At 47.0% G+C, this 18,460-nt stretch overlaps 2 protein-coding genes across 2 annotated transcripts in view; one reads left to right on the forward strand and one right to left on the reverse strand.

Annotated features, from left to right (window-relative positions):
• Positions 1 to 12,718, reverse strand: part of UBE3D (ubiquitin protein ligase E3D) — a 52,731-nt gene extending 40,013 nt beyond the window's left edge. The window contains exons 1-4 of the mRNA XM_033143300.1: positions 12,532 to 12,718; positions 10,113 to 10,312; positions 6,706 to 6,796; positions 2,765 to 2,999 (exon numbers count right to left, since the gene is read on the reverse strand). Coding sequence (XP_032999191.1) covers positions 2,765 to 2,999; positions 6,706 to 6,796; positions 10,113 to 10,312; positions 12,532 to 12,596 — 591 coding nt within the window. The 5' untranslated portion in view covers positions 12,597 to 12,718. The remainder of the gene's footprint in view (positions 1 to 2,764; positions 3,000 to 6,705; positions 6,797 to 10,112; positions 10,313 to 12,531) is intronic.
• A 193-nt stretch (positions 12,719 to 12,911) lies between these two features.
• The window catches only part of DOP1A (DOP1 leucine zipper like protein A), a 78,501-nt gene continuing 72,952 nt past the window's right edge, over positions 12,912 to 18,460 (forward strand). The window contains exon 1 of the mRNA XM_033143302.1: positions 12,912 to 12,934. The gene's annotated coding sequence lies outside the window, so the exon portion shown is untranslated. The remainder of the gene's footprint in view (positions 12,935 to 18,460) is intronic.

Here is an 18,460-nt window from a genome sequence, read left to right on the forward strand (position 1 = left end):
ACATACACCCATAATATACGCCAACATCCATGATGTAAGAGAGAGACGTTACCAGGCACACCAACAAACTCAAACCCAGATTGATTTCACCTCTGAATCACCACAACAATTTATAGAGATTTTATCGAACTCCTTTATCCCGATTATTTTGCAGCCAGTGAACAGAGGGTCACTCTGTGTCTTGCGAAGCTATTATTGTCACTCAAAAGAAACGGAACTGTTTCTGCCTGGTGCACCTGCTTGCTTGTGTGAACAAAGGTTTCAGAAAGCTGTCTCTTGGGTCTCTATATAAGGGGCAGGCTAAGAGATAATGAGTGAAGTCTTCACCTGAGGCTGACCACAAATACAAAGTCTGTCTGGGTACAGGACCTTGTTGTAGTGGCCAAGTTAAGTCTATTGAAACAACCTCACTCAAACTTTTGATTGCACTTTGCATCCCAGAACAAATGGCTTCATTTTGATTTCAAACCTCAGTTATTGTATTCACATTAAGGGAGACTAGTGCCTATCCAGAAAGACTAATCACTCCAGTCAACCTTTTAAACATTATTGCACTTGGTCCCAGCTGTTACTAATTTGTGTCAAGACCATCCCAAAGACAGAACACTAGGGATCAGCTGTTGAACACATTGCAAGCGTTGGATGATTATTTTTTAAAAAAACCCCAACAACCTTCATTTGTGGAAATGTTTTACATGGGGATATAATTTCTCAGGGTGGGATTCACCCAATGCAGTCCATGCGACGGAGCCTTGCACAAGGGCTTCCACTTGCATATTGGGACTTCCCTTCCTCTCCTTCCCCCGCACAACCCCCCAAATTGGAACAGGGAGGTCAGGAGGACCCCTAGAACAATGCACAGGGGAGGGGAGAGAAAAGGGGAGCTTGTTCAACATGGCACTGAAATTCTTGTGCAGATTTCATAAAATTTCAAAGAATTGTAGAGTTGGAAGGGCCCCCCGAGGATCATTTAGTCCAATTCCCTGCAATGGAGAAATATGCAGCTATCCCATACGAGGGCTGAACTTGCAACCATCACATTATCAGCACCATGTTCCAACCAATGGAAACGTTTGGAAGAGTGTGATGCTGAATTCCACTCTCACTGTTTAAGTCTGAAGACTTCTGCATGGGGTTTGCTATCATGACTTAAAAGAGTACTGATATTGTAACTTAAAATGATCAGGAACATAGGAAGCTTCACGCATGAGAAAAGGAGAAGCGATATTTATATAGCACTTCCTTAAATATTCAAAGCACTTAAAGGCAGCAATACTAACCCTACTAAGGTGGAAGTAAGCCCCAGAGAATTCAATGAGTCTTACTTCTGTGCAGACAAGGCTAGGACTGCAGGAGATTCCAGGTTCAATTGCTACACACCCAATGTATGTTTTCCTCTTGCTTAGAAGTACATAAGGTAGCAGAAGAGGAACGAGCCGAGTGTGTTTTCACCGGTTTGGACAAAAGTGGCAATACTTTTTGCCACACAAATTAAATCAATGTATCTTGTGTTGACAACTTTCAGCTCCTGGCAATCTACTCTCTTAATATCTTTTTTGTGCTTCTGCTCCAAAAGGTCCTTGACATAGTCAGGAAGAAAATACTTCCCCCTAGAGATAGCTGCTAGAATGCTGTGTGACCTCAGGGTGTTTAAAAATTGTATTAAATGATGATTTGCAGAAGAGTTGCCATGTGCTGAGTCCAGACAGAAAGAGGAGAGAGAGGAAGAGAGAGGAAGGGTGTGTGGGGGGAGAGAAGGATCAGCTGCTATTTTGGCTTTTTTAACACACAAGTGCATACTTCAAACAGCTCATTATTCAAAAATGTATTACATGTCGAGTGTCAGAAGAATGAGTGAACTGCTCCACTGAAAAGTACTGCTTCAGGTGATGTGGAAGAGCGGTCCCTATGGTGCTCTCTCTCTGTGTGTGATGGTTGCTTCAACATTAAGTTACTTCTTGATACTACAATTACCAAGGCAATGTTCACCTGAACACGTGAAAGGTTAAACCTAGGGATGGAGGCAGAGATTTTGAGATCTTGACATAATTAGCAGGAAGATCGGAAGGTGCTGTAAACCCTATCTGTGAAACCTTGGCCTACCCCCTCCCCTCAGTGTGGAGGAAGTAGAGGCAAAGTGGGGGAAGAACACATAGAATATTATTATTATTATTATTATTATTATTATCCTTTTGTCATTTTTCATTTATTTATTTATTGTAACAATTGTAATATATGCAAAATTGTGAAATCAAAACACAAATAACCAATATGTTTGTATGTAATCACATTTATTTATGTTTCTGAAAATGATTTGGTTAATGGCTGGAAGTTTGTAATCTTATTGTGTAATCTTGTTTTGTTAATTAAAACCATGCAATAAAAAAAAGAAACCTTGGCCTACCAGGGTTTCCAAACATGGGGCAGTTTAAGTACATTTAATAGAGAGTTTGGTGCTAATTGCAAAATACGTAAAGAGAAGCCTGTGCCTGTTTTAATTGTTGATACTAGGGAAACAAACCTGGGCTCTTATGCATGCTAATAGCTCAGTTGCTTAAGAGGATAGTGCTGATAACACCAAGGTCGCAGGTTCAATCCCCATAAGGGACAGCTGCATATTCCTGCATTGCAGATGGCTGGACTAGATGATCCTCAGGGTTCCTTCCAACTCTGATCTATGATTCTATGATTCTACCAATCCTCTAACAATAAAAACAAATGCCAAATGTAGGCTTGTCCATTATTATTTCTCCAGTGTACTCACCAAGACAGAGCCACTGCTTCTAGAAGTAGCACCCACGCATTCTGAATGAGGGATTTCAGAACTTGGCCCAGTTGGTTCACTTCCTGAACTAATCAGGAAATAATTGTGCCCAAGGAAACAGTCTCCATTTTGTGGCCGAAGCATGCTGTCATTGAAGGGGTTGGGGTGACAACACCATTCCTCCACCAAATCACCCCAGTTCTCACCGGGAAGGGAAAGAACTCTGAGAAACGTCCTGAAAGGGATGAAAGTGAAAGAGTTAGTTGTTATGACAGAGACCAATTCGACTTAGTGTGTGGACAAGTCATTTTGATAAAGCAGGAGTCATCATGATGTCATCCAGATGTTGTTGGTCTACAAGCTGGCCTGGGCTGATGTTAGTTGGACTCCAACATCATCTGGAAGGTCACAGGTACCCCAAATCTGCCCTTGGCTAACACAGTTCAAGAAAGGTGAGATTGCCTATATGTTTGTCAGTAGATTCTGGATGGGAGTCACCATCACTCCTGAAGGAAATGTTAATAGGAGAAAAGAAGCTCTTTTTGAACATGGGCAGAAGAACATACTGGTCAAAAGCTTAGAAATTAAGAAAACGTTCTGGAAATGGTGGAGGCATTGCTGTGGGGAATTCAGTAAACAACATTATTTAATTTTTCCTTTAAAGGTGCTGCTTAATGTGGTCATGCAGGTAAGTGTATACAAAAACTAAAAATAAAGAAATTGTGGGGATGGGGTGGTAGAGAAAAGTATATTAAACTTCATTAGCTTTGTCATAGTCAATAGGTAAAGGGATGCGGGTGGCGCTGTAGCTTAAACCACAGAGCCTAGGGTTGCTGATCAGAAGGTCGGTGGTTTGAATCCCCGCGACGGGGTGAGCTCCCGTTGCTCGGTCCCTGCTCCTGCCAACTTAGCAGTTTGAAAGCATGAAGTGCAAGTAGATAAATAGGTACCACTCCAGCGGGAAGGTAAATGGCATTTCCGTGTGCTGCTCTGGTTTGCCAGAAGCGGCTTAGTCATGTTGGCCACATGACCCGGAAGCTGTACACCAGCTCCCTCGGCCAATAAAACGAGATGAGCACTGCAATCCCAGAGTGGTCAGGGGTCCCTTTACCTTTACCTTTAGTCAATAGGTGCCTTCTGAAATATTACATATTTTGGGTTGTATTCAATATAACACTTAAGTGAATGAACATCAGAGCAAATATTTCTTCCCTTGCCTCCCTTCACATGCCTCCAAAATCTGTCTGGGTTTCCCCCCAACCCACCAGAGCAGTTGGGAATAGCACAGGGCAAGGAGAGGGGGGACTTGCGCTACCACAAAAAATAGTGGAATACCACCCATTAATTCCAGCAGTGCCAGCTGCACTATGAGCTTATTTTCTTCTTCTTCTTCTTCTTCTTCTTCTTCTTCTTCTTCTTCTTCTTCTGAGTCTTGCAAAAACCCATAAATCCAGTCTCGCCAGTGACCAGGGCAGGGGTGGTGATGTAATGTAAACATTGCAAGCAATGGCAGCTCTCTCATACCACTTCTGACACTCTGATCCCCATCCCCACCCAACACTAAGCCACTAAACAGTCTTAGATTTCATGTTACACAGATTGAGCCTGGCAAGAATGCAATCATTTGGCTGATATTCAGGAAGGAGTTAATGTAACAGTGTCTGGAGCAGAACCACCAGTGCCCCCGCCATCCTCTGTTCTGCCTGATGAGCGTCTATATAATAAGGTAGATGTTAATGACACATATCAAACCAGACTCATATCAGACCTAAGAATGCACCTTATAGGTATACCAACACACACACACACACTTAAAAGGCAGAGTGTGATAGTTACAAAACATTAATTTCAATGTCTTGTTTAATCCCTTCAGCACTTGCTTCTACAATCTTGTGTAGCTTCTTTATTTTTGAAAAAAAGCATTTACAAATCCATTTTTGTCAGACAGAAAAATAAAGCAACTCGATCCCGTGGATGTGCTTGGAGCAATATATTTCCCTAGCTTAATAACCAAGCCTTCTGTGTATGCTAGAAAACTAATACTCGACACAAAATGTAATGCAATAAGCTGAAGCTTAAACAGATGACACCTGCATTTCATTTTTCAGCGTACCCACACTGCAAATGTGCAGTGATATTTGGGATTAATGAGGAAGGGTCAACGTCAGAAAAGTTAGAAGAGGAAAATTAGTTTAAATGCCACTTGGCTCAGATCTCAGGGAGCTACTGAATGGCAAAACCAATACCATGAAAAGCATTGTTCCTTCCCCTGCCAGCCATGTGCCAAAGCAGCCTTGGTAGTACCCGATTAGGGAAAACCAGCCATGGCCTCTCAGCAAGCTATATGTGAGGAAGAAAGAAAGAAAGAAAGAAATCTCTCACTACTGTGATACCAAGAGAATGTGGAACATAGGTCACACCCATAACATACATTTTAAGCATGATTATTCCACTTTAAACAGCCAAGGCTTCCCCCTAAGAATCCTGAGAAGTGTAATTTGTTAAGGGTGCTGTGAGTTCTTAGGAGATCCCTATTCTCTTCGCAGAGCAACAACTCCCAGAATTCCCTGGGAAGAAGGATTGTAGGGCCACCCTGAGAATTGTGGTTCTGTGAGGGGGATAGAGGTATTAGAGGTATCCTAATAACTCACGTGACTCTTCACAAACATGGCTGTTTAAAGTGGTATAATTGTGTTTAAATGTATAGGGCAGATGTGGGCACACACACGGGCAGTAAATCCGCTCCACTTACCTGTGGGGAGGAGTTGCGGTGGACCGCGTGGTCGCCCTCTCACTTCCGAGTGGGCGGGGGACTTTGTCCCTCGCTGCCCGGAGGATTCCCAGCCGCGTCAGCAAACAGCTGGCCAACTGGCCGGCTGGGGGGGCATGGCCGGGACTCCCCTTTAAAGGCAGAAGTGCAAGCCGGAGGGCTTCCTTTCGGCTCGCTTCCTCAATCTCCCACCCTCCCTCCCTATTTGCAGGTTTTTCTTCAATGGCCTTGCTCTGGACTTCGGTTGGTCGCCTGCCCTTGTCAGGGGCCTGGTAGGAATTTTTCCACTTGGCAGATTGGCTTGGCCATGTGGTTTTTGCCTACCGCTTAGCAACTGTCACAACTTTGTAAGGTGTTGTGGTTAGGCATTGGGTGACCTTATGATGGGGGAGGGGAGGCCTGGCCATCGCCTGCCCCTCCAAGCTTAAGGGTATTCCGTTAAAGGAATCTGGGGGTGTGGATCTTGTCCGAAGCCCGGGGCGGGGCTAGGGCTATGCCACAACCCCTTGGGAACCCAGGGGGAGCTCGAGTTGGTCTGAATCGGCGGAGCTACCCCTACCGGTGGTTTACCCTTACTGGACTTCCTGCTCTGCGGGCAGGAGTCAGATATAGTCAGGTCCACTCAATGCCTAAGCCAAAACCGCTCACATTCTGTAACCAATAAAGTTGTGGCCAAATTCTGCCCAATAACATTAACCTTATATCCTGTGTCCTTGTGTTTTATTTCATCCTTGAGGGGGCGGCCATGGGGTCTTGACACGCAAACAAAGCAATGCATGGCACTGCAATGGCCCGTGACTTTGGAGTTGTAGTCCAAAAACAACAACAACAAAAACTGGAAACCCTGGTCTATGCAGACATGTAACAGGCACTATCAGAATTCAAAGACACATTCTACTCAGGCAAAGATTTGGAGTGCAAAATGGGGCCAGTGGAATGTGGGGAGAGATCCAGGAGCCAGAGAAAGAGAGGCCGAAGAGGCCCCTGGAGCTGAAGTTCCCCACCCTGGCCTAACTACCTAATCCCGTAATTTATTTTACCACTACAGCTACTTGTTTTCCTGTCCTGATCAGTACAAACTAGTGTTCTCTAGAAGTCTTCACTTGTTTGTTTAAGCTCTATGCAAACCCATTCATCCAGAGGCAAACTATAATGGGAGTACAGCACTTACCGGTTGTTTATTACACTCTCGCAGCAAGACTGGCAGTAAAAGGTACAATTCTTTTTGGTTTTAAGGATGTCACCCAGAGCTGGTACCAGTTCTGAAAAGATATTGAATAATGCAATCCACATAACTTTAAGCATTAAAAAGCAAGTAATATTACCATCCAGATTCACCCCAGAAGACATTTAGAAACTGCAGGTTGCAGAAGAAAAAATATACCACGTTTCAAGTAGTTTAAACATATCATCTCTGCAATGGTACAATGTATAGTGTGTTGGAGATTCATTCCCCATGTGCAGTCATGGGTTTGCTGTCTATCACATGACTGGGTATGTGTTTTGATTCCACAGGAATGGGATAATAATAATAATAATAATAATTTATTATTTATACCCCGCCCATCTGGCCGGGTCTCCCCAGCCACTCTGGGCGGCCTCCAACAAATATCAAAATACAATACAGAATCACAAATTAAAAACTTCCCTAAACAGGGCTGCCTTTAGGTGTTTTCTGAATGTCAGGTAGTTGTTTATTCCCTTGACTTCTGACGGGAGGGCGTTCCACAGGGCGGGCGCCACTACCGAGAAGGCCCTCTGCCTGGTTCCCTGTAGTTTTGCTTCTCGCAGTGAGGGAACCGCCAGAAGGCCCTCGGCGCTGGATCTCAGTGTCCGGGCTGAATGATGGGGGTGGAGACGCTCCTTCAGGTATACAGGACCGAGGCCGTTTAGGGCTTTAAAGGTCAACACCAACACTTTGAATTGTGCTCGGAAACGTACTGGGAGCCAATGCAGGTCTCTCAGAACCGGTGTTATGTGGTCCCGGCGGCCACTCCCAGTCACCAGTCTAGCTGCCGCATTCTGGATTAATTGCAGTTTCCGGGTCACCTTCAAAGGTAGCCCCACGTAGAGCGCATTGCAGTAGTCCAAGCGGGAGATAACCAGAGCATGCACCACTCTGACAAGACAGTCCGCGGGCAGGTAGGGTCTCAGCCTGCGTACCAGGTGGAGCTGGTAGACAGCCGCCCTGGACACAGAATTAACCTGCGCTTCCATGGACAGCTGTGAGTCCAAAATGACTCCCAGGCTGCGCACCTGGTCCTTCAGGGGCACAGTTACCCCATTCAGGACCAGGGAGTCCCCCACACCCGCCCGCCTCCTGTCCCCCAAAAACAGTACTTCTGTCTTGTCAGGATTCAACCTCAATCTGTTAGCCGCCATCCATCCTCCAACAGCCTCCAGGCACTCACACAGGACCTTCACCGCCTTCACTGGTTCTGATTTAAAAGAGAGGTAGAGCTGGGTGTCATCTGCATATTGATGAACACCCAACCCAAACCCCCTGATGATCTCTCCCAGCGGCTTCATATAGATATTAAAAAGCATGTGCCGAAGACAGGATGTTTGTTTACTGTGTTCCCTGAAGTGGGACTGTTGTCCTTTGTTCTTTTTCTTTGCTGATGATAGAGAGAGAGGGAGCCATGTTTCAGAGCTCCGTGTGTGTTAATGTGTAAATAAAGTAGATTAGCCTAAATGCTGAGTTCTGTTACGCAACTGCACAAACCTCTGCAGATCCCTAAGTGTGCTGATGTTTTTTGGCATCAGTCGCTGTGATGTTCGGGCTATGGAATGCTTATGAAGCTCCCGAATAATCGCCCAGGAGGGAGGGAACATGCAGTCGGGCATGTGTCTCTGCCAAGGTCCTACTTTTGAGTAGAACATATCCTGACATAGTGGGCACATATTATCGTCATATAACACATAGTGGGCTGAAGATGGCCCAGCAAGCTTGTAGCAGAGATGAACCAGATTAGGACATTTGGATTAGGACATTAGGACACTATACAGCTGCTTGACTTTTGTAAAAGTAAACTTTGCTACTGGGGCTCTCTAAACTTCTGGAGAGCAAGTTTAGCCCTGCGTTTTGAATCCAGACACCCAGCCAGTTCTTTTGTTATCTACCCCACACATGTGGGTCACCGGGGTGTATCTATTTTTCCTCCCACGCATACATGGAAGGAGGATGGGCAGGAAAGGGATGAGCTGATGTTTTTATTGTTCTTTATTCAAAGTCAAGTTCAACCATTATACTTGGACTGTCTTTGTAACAATGCCTCAAGTAAGCACTGATTTTGCTGAAGACAGAATTTTTCTACTACTGTAAATGTTTTTAAGAATTATTTATGCGGGCCTTGTTAAAATGGAAGCTACTTAAAACATATCCCACTAATATACAACCAACTAACAAGATACATTGTCAGAAGTCATCTGCCACCCCAGGAAGCTGTACAATTAAGCATCACTCCAGTCAAACAGCAACATAACATATTTTTTGTCATAAAGTGGTACCTCTGGATGCGAACGGGATCCGTTCTGGAGCCCTGTTCGCATCATGAGCAGTCCGCAACCCGCAGTGCCGCTTGTGCGCACGCACGGGTTGTGATTCTGCATCACTGCGCATGCGTGTGACATCATTCAACACGTCTGCGCATGCACAAACTGCCGAACCCAGAAGTATCCTATTCCAGTACTTCTGGGTTCGGCGCGTTCGTAACCTGCGCCGTTCGCAACCCGCAGTGAATGCAACACGAGGTATGACTGTACCAGGAAGGCTTCTAAATGTACATGGATTTAAAAAATGTAATAAATAAAATAGTCCCCAATGATATTCAATATGCAATGGCTACCACCACAAAACTATATCATGCTAGCAAAGTGACACCATACAGCAGCAATGGAAAATCCACACTTACATGCAAGTAACAGTCCAAAGCTGAATATGCTTACTTACATCCTATTCATTTAAGGGAGGCTTACTCCTAGATAAGTGGGTAGAGAATTTCAGCCTAAATCCCATGGATTTCAGTGGGACTAAGCTAAGCTTAATTATGGGAATGTACTGTAGCCAACATTACTGAAGGAAAATAAAAATAATTCAAAGAAATGGGGCATTGTGAACTGACAAAATTTCAGAAACAGCATTCAGTTCAACTTAGCGAAACACACAATCTGAGTGCAGACTTATATCTCAAAAGGACTAAAAAAACTAGGCAAGCTAATAGAAAACTCTTAATTTTAATCTTGCAATGCTACTTTGCCATGCATTCATTCTGCCTGTGAAGGGAGGTTTGTTACTAACTTTTGTTTTCATTAGGACACAGCAAAGGGAGTAAATCCAGTTAAATCCAAGGTGGAGTTAATGAAAGGAAAAAAAGGGGAAGCTGCCCACATTGTGGAGTCAGTTCAGGCAAATCTCACAGCTAAAAGTTAAAACCATCCCCACATCTCACTTTTTTATTTTTGGTTCAATTGCCGTTTTCCTTGAAAACATACTGAATCCTTCACAGTTTGATCTACTTGCTTTACAACTTTAGACAGAACGCTGGTGATAAATATACATATATAAGGCACTCTTACTTGTATTATTGAAACCTGCTTGAACTAGCAGTCTCATATGCAATCCATCCCCAAGCACATACTGCAGTCCTCGACAGGAAGAAGGAGCAATCCTGACCTCTGGTGGAAGGTTGATGGTCTTGCAGTGTTCATCATTTTTTAGCTCCACCAATGACGGCATCACGGTAATATCCATGGGCCAGCTTTCTGGCTTTAGTTGGCTGAAGAAGTTTAAGAGAGACCGATTATTTTCCACTCAAAGCAGATTTTCAAGGACAAACTGATAGGCCTGGGAAAGCCTGGTTTTTTTACATTTCATATATGTAAACAATGCAAATTAAAAAGAAGAAAGCAACCACAGACAATATCTAATATTAACTGTGAAGACTGCCCCTTTCTCTCCTAACCCCATCTGCAGGCAGCCTACCATGCCACTCTCAAATCTGCTTCAGAGTATTCCCAGAGGATATTTGAGGGGCAAGCAGAGGGGAGGGGGAATCTGTTCTGCAAATGATGTCCATCCTGCTGGCAGACAAACACCACTGCATATCACCAAATAAATAATAAAGCACCAAACAATGAAAAATCAGCAACGCACACAATTAAATAACAATTGATTTGAACAGCAAAGTGAAAAATTCAATTTTCATTGTTTAACATACCCCTTGGGTTCCATTAAATGCAACTCATTAAAATGCCTGGGAGAATAACAATTGTCTTAACCAGAGGTCTGAACGATAAATATTAAGAAGCAATTACATATCAGGGAGACACAGCACTACTGAGAACACTTATCTCAGGTTCCTATTGCCTCACGTAAGAGCACTTTAGTCACTCGCTATTTGTGTGTATGTGTGGACAGAGTGCCACTAAAAACTCATTATGGCCACATAATGTGCCACATACCTTCTGTGATGCCATATCAGTTTCACAAGGGACAGGGCTTGCTAGCAGAAGTAGCTGGGAGGAGAGCCTGCAGGCAGAAAAGACTTGCAGCGTCCCCTCCCCTGCAGGGTGCCCTGACAAGTCAGAAAGAAAACAGACACAACTGTCGAGCTTGATGGGGCATTGAAACTTCCTACAAAGGGAGGTGGCCAGCCACACAGGGACATCTTGAGTCCTGGTTGAGCCAGAGAAGGAGTTTGAGGGAACATGTGTCAAAAGGATGTTGTGTGCAGCCAGGGGTCACACCTAACTGACGTCGAGGCTGGGAAGCTGATCATAAGGAAGCTGGATGCCCAGTGAGGTGTTGTCCTCAAAAGTTCTCTTCCTGTTGAAGCCACAAGGATGCTCCATGTGATAAGGGCCACTGTGCCAATGAGGGTCTGTTTGCCAAACTCTTGGATAATTTCTGAACCAGGGTTCCACATGAGTCCAGCATATGACATCACCAAGGAAGACGTTTACACCAAAAACCTATACTTGTCTTCTTAATGTAGTTTCCCTAGTATTCTGATATGAACTTCCTGACTTTGCAATAAAGTCTCTAAACCCACATGGCAAATTCTAGAGAAGTAGCCAGATTAGTTTATTGTAGTACAACTTGCACCTTAAAGTTTACAGAGCTTTGTGTCTTAAACGTGCATGCGTTGGAGCCTATATCATCATAAGCACAATAGCTAACCATAATGCATTCACTAGGCCTCATGGACAATGTGCACATAATCCTCTCATGAAGTGGGAATTGTTCACATTTCCCAGGCAAAATGCATAATCCCCAACAGGTCTTAGAGAAGATATCTTGACTGCATTATGAACATTATCTGGGCAATATGCACAGTCTATGGTCAACAGACATACTTAATAAGAAACATGCCTTTCTCCCTTATTTCTTGTTCAGAAATGTGCACTCTGCACTCCATGGGCAGCTTCAAGCCCACTGCTTAACCTGACATGACCCACAACTACCTTCCCACTGGTCAGCCAAGCAGCAGGAAGAAAGGGGAGGCACATGATAAATATTTATTATTAATTAAATTCATATCCCAACCTTTCTGCAGAGGAGTGCCTTTTTCTGCAGTCCAGCATCCTTTTAACCACTCTCAGCTGTTCCCCAGTCAGCTGATCAGCACAAAGGGTGCTGCAAAGGAGTGAATTTTTTTACAATTTCCCTACCACTATTCTGAAGGGGAGAGCTTAAAAGCAGTATGGGGCCAATCAACCTCATCATGGTCGTGGTTTAACCAGCTGAAGGAAGAGGGAACGAGGGCTAGGAGAGAAGGAGGGTGAAGTACCTCTGATCCCACCCATTGCCACTGCGGCCGAAACTAACCTAGATCTAATGGGTATCCGGATAGGAGATTGCACAGAGACCCTACGGCGGCTGCCTTGAATTGCCTGGGAGAAAAGGAGGCTATCGCAAAATAGATCCCGGCACACATGTACTTGTGCACTTCTCTTAAAACGGGAATGGGGCGTTGGAAAGAGTTAAAATAAATACCGGATAATCAGCAGCCCACTCTGCGTCTCCTGCCTGATTTCCAAAAATACTGTGACCTCGTCCATTAAGCCAGCGCGTGCCACTGAGATCCCGGGTTGGGGACATCCAGATATTGTATCCGCGGCGAAATTCAGACCTGCCCGGGGAGCGGACCCACGTGGGGGAGGAGGAGGGGAAACGCCAAACTCAGCCCAGGAAGCGCTTAAGCGAAAGCGCTCTTTGCCTCCACCGGCAAAGAGAAAGTCTCCGTCTTCGCCACAGCGCCCTCTCCATCGCCAGGCAACCAGTGGCTGGCTTTAAGAAAATAGAAGAGCCGACGTCCCTTCTTCCTCTTCTTCTTGTGTGCAAACCTGCGATTGTTCACCCTCCCCAATTGCTCAGCTCCGAGGAAAGGATTTCTCAGGTTTTTTCTCCGATTTCGAATTGAACGGGCTCAGGAAGGTTGCGTTTTTGGAATCGTTTGCGCGCCACGTGGCGTCATTTGGGACTGATAGCTCGGGGCAAGACTAATATGCCGCTTAAAATGGATTTCTTAGTTCGGCTCTCGTTGCAAGCAAGTGCCCCATCTTGCAATCCAAAGAGGCCTTTTGTTTCTTCTAAAGGGCTGGGTCTTTTGAATATGGTATTCTGGGGGGGGGGGGATATCTCTGTGGCCTTGGGGGAGGGGATTGCAGATCTACTTTGAATTAAGTCCCATTGGATACCCTTGGGCCTACTCCGAGGTTGGCTTATACATGGTTCCAGGCTTACAATCAAAAAGGTTTATAGCCTTAGGCCATAATAACAATTTCAAAATATCGTTGCGGGCTTACAGTGAAATCCTATACGTGCATACTAGTACGTCTCCTTCGGAAAATTGCAGAACGCACAAAAATGTATACATTTCCTACAAAGTGGTGCAAAACGGAAAAGGGTAAAAGGCGGATCTAGACGGATCCTCATGAATTCATATGATTTTTTCATTCAAATGAAAAAAAACCACCATGATACTGTAGACCACATCTCAGTCTATATGTAGCATCAAAAAAATCATGCACCCACTGTTTTGTGGGGCCACAATGGTGCAAAAACTTGTTTAAAAAACACGGATCCTCATGGATCGTCATGATTTCTGCATTGGGACACCCCAAACTCACCGTCAAATCACATATCATGTCCAGGGGCACAGCCTGCACCACAAAAATCTGGGATCCATGGCTTCCTCGCGACAATATGGCGCAAAAACTTGGTTTTGAAGCACGGATCCTCACGGATCCGCACCCTTTTTGCATTGGGCCACCCCTAACTAACCGTCAAATCACACATAATGTCCAGGGGCACAGCCTGCACCACAAAAAACACGGGTCCACCGCTTCCTGGCGACACCACGGCCCAAAAACGTGGTTCTGAAGCACGGATCCTCACGGATCTGCACCCTTTTTGCACTGCGCCACATCAAACTCACCGGCAAATCACACATCAAAGCCAGGGGCACAGCCTGCACCACAAAAAACACGGATCCAACGCTTCCTGGCGACACCACGGCCCAAAAACGGGGTTCTGCACCACAAAAACATAGATCCGAGGCATGGATCCACATGAATTCATATGATTTTTATATTGAAACAAAATAAAACCACCATGATACTCTACACCAAATACTAATCTATAGGCAGGACCAAAAAAATCACGTTTCCACTATTCCGTGAGGCCGCAATGGCGCAAAAACATGGTTCTGAAGCGCGGATCCTCACGGATCCTCAACCTTTTTGCACTGGGCCACATCAAACTCAACGGCAAATCACACATCATAGCCAGAGGCACAGCCTGCACCACAAAAAACACGGGTCCACCGCTTCCTGGCGACACCACGGCCCAAAAACGGGGTTCTGAAGCGCGGATCCTCACGAATCCGCACCCCTTTTGCACTGCGCCACATCAAACTCACCGGCAAATCACACATCATAGCCAGAGGCACAGCCTGCACCACAAAAAACACGGGTCCACCGCTTCCTGGCGACACCACGGCCCAAAAACGGGGTTCTGCACCACAAAAATATAGATCTGAGGCATGGATCCACATGAATTCATATGATTTTTATATTGAAACAAAATAAAACCACCATGATACTCTACACCAAATACTAATCTATAGGCAGGACCAAAAAAATCACGTTTCCACTATTCCGTGAGGCTGCAATGACGCAAAAACATGGTTCTGAAGTGCGGATCCTCACGAATCCGCACCCTTTTGCACTGCGCCACATCAAACTAACCGGCAAATCACACATCATAGCCAGAGGCACAGCCTGCACCACAAAAAACACGGGTCCACCGCTTCCTGGCGACACCACGGCCCAAAAACGGGGTTCTGAAGCGCGGATCCTCACGAATCCGCACCCCTTTTGCACTGCGCCACATCAAACTCACCGGCAAGTCACACAACATAGCCAGGGGCACAGCCTGCACCACAAAAAACACGGGTCCACCGCTTCCTGGCGACACCACGGCCCAAAAACGGGGTTCTGAAGCGCGGATCCTCACGAATCCGCACCCTTTTTGCACTGCGCCACATCAAACTCACCGGCAAGTCACACATCATAGCCAGGGGCACAGCCTGCACCACAAAAAACACGGGTCCACCGCTTCCTGGAGACACCACGGCCCAAAAACAGGGTTCTGAAGCGCGGATCCTCACGAATCCGCACCCTTTTGCACTGCGCCACATCAAACTCACCGGCAAGTCACACATCATAGCCAGGGGCACAGCCTGCACCACAAAAAACACGGGTCCACCGCTTCCTGGAGACACCACGGCCCAAAAACGGGGTTCTGAAGCGCGGATCCTCACGAATCCGCACCCCTTTTGCTCTGCGCCACATCAAACTCACCGGCAAGTCACACAACATAGCCAGGGGCACAGCCTGCACCACAAAAAACACGGGTCCACCGCTTCCTGGCGACACCACGGCCCAAAAACGGGGTTCTGAAGCGCGGATCCTCACGAATCCGCACCCCTTTTGCTCTGCGCCACATCAAACTCACCGGCAAGTCACACAACATAGCCAGGGGCACAGCCTGCACCACAAAAAACACGGGTCCACCGCTTCCTGGCGACACCACGGCCCAAAAACGGGGTTCTGAAGCGCGGATCCTCACGGATCCGCACCCTTTTTGCACTGCGCCACATCAAACTCACCGGCAAAGCACACATCAAAGCCAGGGGCACAGCCTGCACCACAAAAAACACGGATCCAACGCTTCCTGGCGACACCACGGCCCAAAAACGGGGTTCTGCACCACAAAAACATAGATCCGAGGCATGGATCCACATGAATTCATATGATTTTTATATTGAAACAAAATAAAACCACCATGATACTCTACACCAAATACTAATCTATAGGCAGGACCAAAAAAATCACGTTTCCACTATTCCGTGAGGCCGCAATGGCGCAAAAACATGGTTCTGAAGCGCGGATCCTCACGGATCCTCAACCTTTTTGCACTGGGCCACATCAAACTCAACGGCAAATGACACAACATAGCCAGGGGCACAGCCTGCACCACAAAAAACACGGGTCCACCGCTTCCTGGCGACACCACGGCCCAAAAACGGGGTTCTGAAGCGCGGATCCTCACGAATCCGCACCCCTTTTGCTCTGCGCCACATCAAACTCACCGGCAAGTCACACAACATAGCCAGGGGCACAGCCTGCACCACAAAAAACACGGGTCCACCGCTTCCTGGCGACACCACGGCCCAAAAACGGGGTTCTGAAGCGCGGATCCTCACGAATCCGCACCCCTTTTGCTCTGCGCCACATCAAACTCACCGGCAAGTCACACAACATAGCCAGGGGCACAGCCTGCACCACAAAAAACACGGGTCCACCGCTTCCTGGCGACACCACGGCCCAAAAACGGGGTTCTGAAGCGCGGATCCTCACGGATCCGCACCCTTTTTGCACTGCGCCACATCAAACTCACCGGCAAATCACACATCAAAGCCAGGGGCACAGCCTGCACCACAAAAAACACGGATCCAACGCTTCCTGGCGACACCACGGCCCAAAAACGGGGTTCTGCACCACAAAAACATAGATCCGAGGCATGGATCCACATGAATTCATATGATTTTTATATTGAAACAAAATAAAACCACCATGATACTCTACACCAAATACTAATCTATAGGCAGGACCAAAAAAATCACGTTTCCACTATTCCGTGAGGCCGCAATGGCGCAAAAACATGGTTCTGAAGCGCGGATCCTCACGGATCCTCAACCTTTTTGCACTGGGCCACATCAAACTCAACGGCAAATGACACAACATAGCCAGGGGCACAGCCTGCACCACAAAAAACACGGGTCCACCGCTTCCTGGCGACACCACGGCCCAAAAACGGGGTTCTGAAGCACGGATCCTCATGGATCCGCACCCTTTTTGCACTGCGCCACATCAAACTCACCGGCAAATCACACATCATAGCCAGGGGCACAGCTTGCACCACAAAAAACACGGATCCAACGCTTCCTGGCGACACCACGGCCCAAAAACGGGGTTCTGCACCACAAAAATATAGATCTGAGGCATGGATCCACATGAATTCATATGATTTTTATATTGAAACAAAATAAAACCACCATGATACTCTACACCAAATACTAATCTATAGGCAGGACCAAAAAAATCACGTTTCCACTATTCCGTGAGGCTGCAATGGCGCAAAAACATGGTTCTGAAGTGCGGATCCTCACGAATCCGCACCCTTTTGCACTGCGCCACATCAAACTCACCGGCAAATCACACATCATAGCCAGAGGCACAGCCTGCACCACAAAAAACACGGGTCCACCGCTTCCTGGCGACACCACGGCCCAAAAACGGGGTTCTGAAGCGCGGATCCTCACGAATCCGCACCCCTTTTGCACTGCGCCACATCAAACTCACCGGCAAGTCACACAACATAGCCAGGGGCACAGCCTGCACCACAAAAAACACGGGTCCACCGCTTCCTGGCGACACCACGGCCCAAAAACGGGGTTCTGAAGCGCGGATCCTCACGAATCCGCACCCTTTTTGCACTGCGCCACATCAAACTCACCGGCAAGTCACACATCATAGCCAGGGGCACAGCCTGCACCACAAAAAACACGGGTCCACCGCTTCCTGGAGACACCACGGCCCAAAAACAGGGTTCTGAAGCGCGGATCCTCACGAATCCGCACCCTTTTGCACTGCGCCACATCAAACTCACCGGCAAGTCACACATCCTAGCCAGGGGCACAGCCTGCACCACAAAAAACACGGGTCCACCGCTTCCTGGAGACACCACGGCCCAAAAACGGGGTTCTGAAGCGCGGATCCTCACGAATCCGCACCCTTTTGCACTGCGCCACATCAAACTCACCGGCAAATCACACATCATAGCCAGAGGCACAGCCTGCACCACAAAAAACACGGGTCCACCGCTTTCTGGCGACACCACGGCCCAAAAACGGGGTTCTGAAGCGCGGATCCTCACGAATCCGCACCCCTTTTGCTCTGCGCCACATCAAACTCACCGGCAAGTCACACAACATAGCCAGGGGCACAGCCTACACCACAAAAAACACGGGTCCACCGCTTCCTGGCGACACCACGGCCCAAAAACGGGGTTCTGAAGCGCGGATCCTCACGAATCCGCACCCTTTTTGCACTGCGCCACATCAAACTCACCGGCAAGTCACACATCATAGCCAGGGGCACAGCCTGCACCACAAAAAACACGGGTCCACCGCTTCCTGGAGACACCACGGCCCAAAAACAGGGTTCTGAAGCGCGGATCCTCACGAATCCGCACCCTTTTGCACTGCGCCACATCAAACTCACCGGCAAGTCACACATCATAGCCAGGGGCACAGCCTGCACCACAAAAAACACGGGTCCACCGCTTCCTGACCGCA

Source organism: Lacerta agilis, chromosome 3 (genome assembly GCF_009819535.1).
Source record: "Lacerta agilis isolate rLacAgi1 chromosome 3, rLacAgi1.pri, whole genome shotgun sequence".
In the NCBI taxonomy this organism is placed as follows: Eukaryota; Metazoa; Chordata; class Lepidosauria; order Squamata; family Lacertidae; genus Lacerta; species Lacerta agilis.